Source organism: Leptidea sinapis, chromosome 26 (assembly GCF_905404315.1).
Source record: "Leptidea sinapis chromosome 26, ilLepSina1.1, whole genome shotgun sequence".
Classification (NCBI taxonomy): Eukaryota; Metazoa; Arthropoda; class Insecta; order Lepidoptera; family Pieridae; genus Leptidea; species Leptidea sinapis.
In genome coordinates, this window is record NC_066290.1 from 6229822 (window position 1) to 6239660 (window position 9839).

At 34.4% G+C, this 9839-nt stretch overlaps 1 protein-coding gene across 1 annotated transcript; it reads right to left on the reverse strand.

Moving 5' to 3' along the window:
• Positions 1 to 2237: 2237 nt before the first annotated feature.
• On the reverse strand, positions 2238 to 7339 carry LOC126972574 (protein max). Its single transcript, XM_050819435.1, has 5 exons — positions 7160 to 7339; positions 7018 to 7086; positions 6727 to 6837; positions 4701 to 4824; positions 2238 to 3800 (listed from the first exon to the last, which is right to left on the reverse strand). Exons 1-5 carry the CDS (start codon positions 7199 to 7201, stop codon positions 3637 to 3639), a joined length of 510 nt encoding a protein of 169 aa, XP_050675392.1. The 5' UTR covers positions 7202 to 7339; the 3' UTR covers positions 2238 to 3636.
• Positions 7340 to 9839: the final 2500 nt, after the last annotated feature.

Consider the following 9839-nt stretch of genomic DNA (forward strand, 5'->3'; position numbering starts at 1 on the left):
GAAAAATTGTTTGTGCTTTCGGAAGTATTTTATTTAAACCAAATATCAAATAATATTGTCCCTTTTTACTTCATAATAAAGAAAATCAATACTCGTACTCAATAATGATGAGAAAACAATTCAACAAACGTTTTCGTTCGAAAAATCGTCGTCTTTCGCTTTGTACTATCTACAAAATTGACCCGTGACCCAACTTAATTTTATTTTCCTAGTCATAGTAAACAAGTATGTCGAATTTAGCACATTAAAACGCATAAAAGGCATTTATTTTATCAAAATTGATTCCTTTAGAATTCTTTTTGATGTCATTTCTAATATACTAGATACCGCTTCGGAAACAAATGGTGCTCTGAGAGAGAAGAAGCGGCCCAAGAAACTCTCCCAACATATTTTTTTTTTTCGCTCTTTTCAATAAAAATATACAATATTGTACAGTCATTTCTATCGCTATAAAATAATCACAATCTAGTCCCAGGCTGTCCGATCATTTAGATATTCAGCTGTGGAGCAATAGGATTTACGACAGAGCCATTTTTTTTATAAAAATTTAAATTTATTTATAGATAATGCCTGAACAGTGGTTGGGACTTTATTATAGAAACACTTCTATGATAAAGTATACACATGTATACACATACATTTACCCTTAAAGCTATTATGTATCTTACGAAGCCTACTAGAATTAGTTACAAGCAATCCTTTATTTCTAGTGTTATAATATTACCTAAGTAACTGTTATCATTTTATTAGACACTGGCAGTCCATCAATTGTCAAACAAAAAAACTTTTTCGTGCAAATAAAAACCTTACTGTTTATGCGATTTTAAAAGAATTATCAGCAAAGTGGGTTATGCATAAATTTTGTCGATGGCAAACAGCTGCAGGCGCTAAAAGATGTAAGCGCCTCATTCGCTCGTTCAATCAGCCAGGTCCGGCAGGATACACGATATCTTTTAAAAAAGTTATCTATTTCATCTCTACGTCTGTGGTCCTATTCTCATAATTTCAAAATCGTTGACGTTAAGTTCCGATCCTATCCACGTTTTGCTCTAGATTAATATTCAACTATCACTATCCTAGAACGATAACTGGATCGAAGCCGGGTTTCAACGACATTTGAACGATCAGCTCGCTCGAAGTTACCATATTGTTCTACCAAATCTAAAGGATTTTTACTACGCTTAACTTATTACTACGCAAAATTGTTTGTATATCTATGGGTAAAATGCCTGAAAATAAATGATTTATTATTATTAATTCGGGTTTTATTACTTTAACCTTCCGAAATCGGCAAGGCCCCACGCCGCGATATGCTTTAAGATCGTCGTGATTCTGGCACGCGAGCAGCGGTCTGTCAATGCGTATATTAATAGATTGCTTATAATTAGGATAATTTGAGTGAATGTATCAGAAAGCTATTAGACCATGCTAAATAAACCATCTTATGAACAAAACAAGGGTTAGGGCGTAATGTGCCGTACGGCACTTTCGATATTGATGTATCTGAAAAATCTAGTGCCCTAGTACACTTGCCGATTTCGGAAAGAAGGGTCATCGATACTCTTATATATTATGTTTTCAGTTGTATACTCAAGCAAACGTAAGAATTTTGCCGAGTACGCATATATCATCAATTGGCCTTTGATTTTATTACGTATCATCACCAGTGGAAGCTCCTTTGCACAGGAAGACGGCTAGATTATGGGTACCACAACGACGCCTATTTCTGCCGTGAAGCAGTGAATAGGTAAACATTACTGTGTTTCGGTCTGAAGTGCGCCGTAGCTAGTGAAATTACTGGGCAAATGAGACTTAACATCTTATGTCTCAAGGTGACGAGCGCAGTTGTAGTGCCGCTCAGAATTTTTGGGTTTCTGTAGAATCCGGAGAGGCACTGCATTGAAATGGGTAAGGCGTATCAATTACCATCAGCTGAACGTCCTGCTCGTCTCATCCCTTAGTTTCATTAAAAAAAAATTTATACGATTTCCCCTCATTCGGATCGTAACTTCATCACAATCGGAACTGAACCGTCAATTTATATTAGGAGGTGGCTTCGATCCTCTTCTCGTTTTGATAGGGTTACTGGTTTTTTTTATGGAATAGGTGGACAAACGAGCGTACGGGTCACCTGGTGTTAAGTGATCACCGCCGCCCACATTCTTTTGCAACACCAGAGGAATCACAAGAGCGTTGCCGGCCTTTAAGGAAGGTACTGGTTGACAAATGAAAGGCAATTAAAAAAATGCAGGTAGTTATACCATTTATTATTAGTAGAGTGGTTTGACAATAAAACAAAAATATTGTTTGCCTGAATGTAATTACATACACATAATTTTTGATTGACACACAGCAGGTAAACACATGAGTTCAGTGACCCCGCAAAGATTTATCCACAGATAACCAATTAATATTAAAACAAAGATTTGTACAAATATTTTTATCTATAAAATAATTCTATAACATCTTAACACATATTTTTTTTTATTTCTAATATTTTGCTGTAGTTTTTAACGTTATGGCATGAAGTTATCTTCACCCAGGTTTGATCTTTATAGTTACACAGTTATGACTCAATTTTACTTATTAATGGGCCAGTTTGGGGCTTAAAATGCTGGTAGGTGATCACATTCACGCACAATAACGATATACCTGAATAGAGTTCATCCGAGAAATGGAGACATGATAATTAATTGCCATGGCTGACATATTTATTGGCCCATAGAAATTAATATAGTCAAAACGTGAAAAACTGAGATAAATCTATAACAGACAGCACAAGTTGGATACATCATATCTATCTCGATAATCCTCATGAGTTTTAAAAGCGATTCTTTTAGTGAGTAATTTTTTTCATGTACTCCCAGATCTTTGGAGATGACAAAGAAATTATTATGACTTTCTGACTTGCATATCAAGGTTTGACTATATTGATTTCTATTACCTTCACTTATGTATGCATTAAATACAATACAGATGGAGAAATTCATCAAGAACTAAAATCCGGAGGGCAAGCAAGCAACGATTATAACCTGTCTCTGTTTTCGCACAGAAGCAAGACACATTATATTTACGTGACAAGGACAGTTTAACGATCGAAATTCTTCCTGCTTAGCATCCGGACTTAAGTACAAAATCAGGATCGTACTAGCAACCCCTTGTTCCATTGCCAAGACTTAGATTCACACTATGCAACCAAACTCACGAAGACAATCAATCAATCAATCACAATAAAAATGCCCAAAACTTATTAACTTGAATGTAATCTATTGCATTTTATAGTTTGTTATATCCAAGTACTTATCACATAGTGTAACGTTACACAAACTTACTTTCTAAGTATTATGGTATAGCTTCACGCTAACACTAAAAACACTAAAAATACTTAAAATGTTTACAGCTGTTCATACAATTTTTACAAAAATAACAAAAATATATTATTGCAAAGAAACAATAACTAACTCTAAGTAATCCCAAAAACATTCTGTTATTCTAACATCAACATTTCAAGACAAAAAATGTCCGTTTAGCAAAAATAGATCTGTAATTAAAATTGCTTATAACATTACATACATACTTGTAATGCTTGCTGGAGAGAACACTATAATTTCACAACACTTATTGTATATAGTTATATTATATGTTGACACCGTTTATTTTGAGTTTCTTCACTCTTCTCGTTGTCCCTTCGCCATCAGAACTGTCTGTGTCATGTGAGCTACCTTCGGATTTGATGCCGAGTCCTAGTTCATGTGCATCCATATAGTTACCGGTAGCTCTCGCCTTTTCTAATGCTCTTACTGAAATTTATAGTTAATAGTATTATTAAATGAAAATTATGTGGCTTAAGTATTTAATCTATTTACTTAATTAAGCTTTCAACCGCAAGTGGTGCTTTAGTTCTTTTACATGTTGTATATTTGTTTATAAGACCTTTTTATTGCAAATTGTTTATAAATCAAATACATACTGTTCTTCGTTGTTGTCTTGATACAACATTATAGGTATTTACGGACAGAACAAAGTGGTTCACCCACTATAAGTATTTCATACACATAATATATATTACCACCACATATATGATAGACGATGCAGGAAATTAAGCCAATCGGAGATGACTTGACCATCAATTATTATGATGCGGTCAAAAGGAAGGAGCTGATACAGAGGATCCACCACCTTGAGATGAAAAGAATACTATAATATGAGGTGGAAAATGCATTATATGTGCTCGCCTTCTTCCTCCCTAATGTACTAAATCACGGGAGTAACAATCAAGGGAGGCTTCGGCAGTTAACACAAAGCTTTGTCTTCTCCAACAGTGGCACCTTTTACTGCAGCCTTGAAATTGCTAGCATAAGAAGACTTAACAACATTTGTCTCTAAGTGAGGAGAATCTACTGAGTAAGAGTGTCTAAAGGGGATTGCTAAAGACTAAATAGAGGGTAATAACCCTGAGTGGTAGACACTACATTGTAGTGATCTCAATGCATATGCATTGAGGTCCTTCCAGCAGTCATTTTCTACTGCAGTGCCAGTAATTGGCCATGGCGATAGTATTGCATGTAATTAAACGAAAAAAACAATCAGAAGTACACTTCTTTTTAGCAGCTCCCTATCTAGTTTTTTTTATGACAATAAGGGACAAGACGATCAGGAAGTTCTGCTGAAGCAAATTTAAAAATAAAATTCATACTCACTTTGTGCTTCTAGTAAACTATTTTGTCTTTTAAGGTCTTCAATATCTTGCTGATGGGAATTGTTTTTTCTCCTCATAAAAAGAATGTATTCTGCAGCTTTTTTCAATATTTGTGCTCTGCTTGCCTGAAAATACAATTGACGAGGATTAATACATTGTTTTAATTTTTTATTGAAGAGGAGGACATGGCAATAAGTGTAGAATGTGTGTTCTGGTACATCATAGTCATCAAGTTTCGAAATTTTTATCTTTACACAACTAATAGTAACCTTCGTTTTTTTTATGGAATAGGAGGACAAACGAGCGTACCTGGTGTTAAGTGATCACAGCCGCCCACATTCTCTTGCAACACCAGAGGAATCACAAGAGCGTTGCCGGCCTTTAAGGAAGGTGTACGCGATTTTTTTGATGGTACCCATTTCGTATCGTCCCGGAAACACTTCACAAGGAAGCTCATTCCACAGCTTTGTAGTACGTGGAAGAAAGCTCCTTGAAAACCGCACTGTGGAGGACCGCCACACATCCAGATGGTGGGGATGATATTCTAATATGTGGCGTGTCGTGCGAAAGTGGAATTTGGCGGCAGGAATCAGGTTAAACAGCTCTTCGGAACACTCCCCGTGACAAATGCGGTAGAAGACACACAATGAAGCGATGTCTCTACGCAACGCCAAGTGATCCATCCGTGCACAGAGCACTGGGTCCCCGACAATTCGAGCTGCTCTGTGTTGCATTCTTTCTGTATTCATATAATGTTGTAATGTATTTAGAGGCGGATAATGATGAAAACCTGTGATGCTGCTTATCATTCACTCTAGTTACCATGCAAGCTGCTAAGCTGCTCTTAAATGGCCACAATCGGAAGAGGGCTAGGCTTTAGCTAACTTAGGCAGGACTCAAAAAAACTTAATATAACATGAACCATCATAGGTTTTATTTCAGTTTGGAAATCAGCATACTTCTTGAACATGTTTCTTTATTTGTTGCAGAAGAGATTTTTTAATTATTAACCACCAAAAAAGTAATTATCAAAAATAGAATAAATTTTTCTGCTGATATCTAAATAAAAGAAATGAATGTTGCTACAGGTATTTAAATGACTGAGAATATGTACTTGATATTAGATGCAAATATATTGCTAATGCTGTCTCAAAAGGTAAAACATATTCACTGAGACTAGTCATATTTGGCTAATATTGTCCATGGATGCAAAAATATATACAAGGTTTCTTTACTCTCCTCATGAACAAATTTTATGTCATTTTTATATATATATAGATGAGGAGACAAGTGGGTAAGAGGTTACATGATGGGAAGCTACATGGTGGAATAAGGCAGCCCCTCATGGACATCCACAACACAAGGTGTCAAGAGATGTGTTGCTGGCACGTAATTCAGCTAAGCCTGGCCACCAAACTAAGTCTATTAACTTGTAGGTGTCCTATGTATGTATATATGTAATCAATTTACAATTTTAACAGTTTTTTCAAACAAATATTTTCAGGTTTAAATGGTTTTTTAATATGTATTTATTAACATTTTTCAATTCTGCAAAGCTAGTGTGGAACAAACATAAACTTGTAATACCTACTACTCGTAAATTTACTTGTTAAGTTGAATTAGTAAGTCCTTTTTTTGGGTGATGTATATGCTTTTACAATATGATCCCAGAAAATGTACAAAACAAATGTATTACAAAATTTAAAAGAATTGTTAAAATAATGTTTGTGTGGGAAAGATTACTATAACATAAACAATTTTCTTAATGATACCACAGACTGGGAATGAAGCGAGCACCCTCAGATTCTTCAATTATAAATGTTGATTGTGCAATATTACACTGAAACCCATATATTTATTAAAAAAAAAGGCCACTGAGTTTCTTGCACCTTTTCTTCTCAGGTCTGAGGCAGTCTATTTTGAATAGGTGCTAGTTTTTGAGGTTTGTGTGTGGTTTTGAATACTATTTTGAACAAAAATATTTGAATTTGAAAAGTATTTTAAACTATTGAGTTATCAATACATACCACTTTTTCACCTTGAAGTGCTGGTACCGAGTCTCTTAGCGATGTAAAGCTGTCTTTAATATGATCCCTTCTTTTCCGCTCTAGTGCATTATGGTGCGCCCGCTTTTCAGCCTGTTGGTATTTAAAAACTGTTGTAAGGCACATGATTCTAAGTATCCTTTTTACATTAATTACTCAAAAACAATAACACACAATAATATGCAAATTTAAACGGGTAAGGTCACGCATTTGAGACCACATGATCTTTGTAATTTGTAGTCAGATTATGAGATTAGCAACTTTTATTTATACCTGTGAGTAATAACCTCCATTGCCTAGATTATTTCTGGCGTGTTGCCGTGAATCTGAATCGTTCTCAGCCTGCAAATTACATAAAACCATAAGTCAAGGAAGAATTACAAACAAAACTAGCAATGAAATACTTTTTACCCACATCACTTTCGATATCAATGTCGCGATCATCGTCACTCATCATAATTGTAAAAGTAATTTTACAATTAACAAATTAAATTGATCAATAATAATAACATGGGGAATAACAAACTCCTCTAAAAATCTTAATTCCGCCTTCGGATTTATTATTTCTAACAAAAATTCTGGATGCAACACACACAATGACACAAAAGAACGCTTGTCACATTACACTTAATAAGAGTGACAACTGACAGCTGACATATTATGTCAGATTTAACTTCTTACTAATTTGTTTACGTATTCAGAATCAAGCTATTTTGAACTTTTCGCAGTTCTCCAAAAGTAAATACCCATTCAATAAATTTTTTGTAGACGTGTTATTATTATTATAAAAATATTCGTTAAGGCAAATAAGGTAAGGTTCAATTCATAAAGCTACTCAGGCTAAGGTACATACACGCTTCAGTGAATTCACTCACCTCAACACGATATTAATCGTAAAACAATATCATAATATTCACAATAACAATATTACTCCTATTGATAAAAAAAGATTAATAATTACAAAAAATAAGAAACTTGGAAAAGAAGACCCTCTTTCACAACATTCAATTCGCACATTTGCTGAGGCTTGAACGTACTAAATAAGTACAAACTACAAAATATTATAATATGGACACACTTTTGCTTGCGGCCATATTTCTCTTGCCGTTCTGGTTTTCACTATCGGAGTACACTTGGACCGAGTGCACTCCGAGTACAAGCTAGACAGCATCAATAGGAGTACACTTTGATTCTAGTTTCGAGTATCCAAATATCCAACTCCAACGCCCGAGTAGCGTTTTTTATAAGTAGATTTGGTTTGGGCTACGCAAGTAGATTTATAAGGTGAAGGCTACACTTGCTATCACTTTTCAATATTTTTGAAATTACAGGTCGAAAAGAAGACAATGAGAATAGAATTTCTTTATTCTTACTTGTGCAGTCTCGAGAATAGAGCATCTGTAAGGACAGATATATTAACTAACACAAAAATATGATTTCAAAACGAACGATAAACAACATTGTATATAACTTATTAATATTTGTAAAATCTTGGACATTCAATAAATGTACTTTTTATTAAATTTATAAGTAGTTAAAAGAAGCGAGTGAGCGAAGACAGGAATCATAAGTGCGTTGCTAGCCTAGGTAGGCGTATGCACTTTAAAGGTCTGTGATTCCTCTGGTGTTGCAAGAGAATGTGGGTGGCGGTGATCACTTAACACCAAGTGATCCGCTCAATCGTTTGTCCTGTTGTATTGTGTTGTGTTGTAAAAAAAGGAAGAAAATTTTTAAACTTAGGTAGTTACATCAAGTTTAGGTCTTTCAATGGGATTGGGGTGTTATGTTCCTTACCTCGATCAAAAGTGGATTAGTATATAGTCTTGGATGTCCAAATTAAAATAGTTCTTGTTTACTTATTGTTATTGCTTATTTATAGCTAAGTTTTTACAAATCCATGTCATTAGGCATAGATAATTATTCCGAAATAATGTGGTATCGATTGCTGGAACTAAGTTTTCGCACAACACTCGCTGATTTCCTAGACCTTTGTTAAAAGTAATGATGAAATAAACAAAATATATTACAAATAAAATTATTTACTACACAAAATTTTACAAAAAATAAATACAAAAATAAAATTAAAAAATATAATATTACTATTTTAGGCTCATAATATTATGTTACACACTTTTTCTATAAGCCTATGAATGTTTACATGGTATTCATGTCTAAAACCAAATCTTAATCTGTTTTTGGTTGTTGTACCTAATCTCCGAAACCACAGGACTTTTTCTTAAGTACAGAAAACTGTACAAGGAGTAAAGAAAGCTCATTTTAAAACAATTAAATATTTTTTTTGGACTGGATATTTACATTTACGTACTTACAACGTTTTTAAAGAATGTAAAAATTTAAAAAATAATAATCGGAAGTATGATTGTCTTTGAAACACTCCAGTATATTACGAAGGTTCACATTCAAATGTCAACTATATTGTTAGTACGTTCACACCACATGCACCTCTTTGAGAAGTTTTTGTCGGAAAATCTACTAGCAGGGGGTGCGTGTATTTTTCATACGCGAAACTTTGTAAGACTTGGTCCTTCAACCGTATTCGATGCTGCTATTAATAATTCCGCTAATTTAATATTTCCAAAAAACTAATATATCCGCACTAGTGGACTTCATCAATGAGTAGTGGGTCGATAAATTTAGAAGCCGGCAAAAAAGCTTTCTGTATCACACCTGCTTATGTATCGTTTCTATGGGGAATGCCTGAAGAAGTAGATCTTTCTTTTCGATGCCTAATAATGTAAAACCACTTTTAAACCGACTTCGAAAAGGAGGTTCTCAATTCCATCGGTATTTTTTTATGACTGTATGTACAACGATTACGCTGAGATTAATGATCCGATTTTCGTAATTCTTCTTTAGTTTGATGCGGAATGTTTGCCATTTAGTCCCATAAAAATTTGAAATAGTTTGGCATGTGGGTGTTACCTGTTAAACTTATTCGAGGATTATTCAAACGGCAGAACTCAGTGTATGTGCATTGATGACATATTATACAGTAGCCCTCGCGATGTTATCTATGGCGTTCCTCAGGGAAGTATAACCAGCCCAACTCTCTTCTTAGCTTAAACCAGCTATGT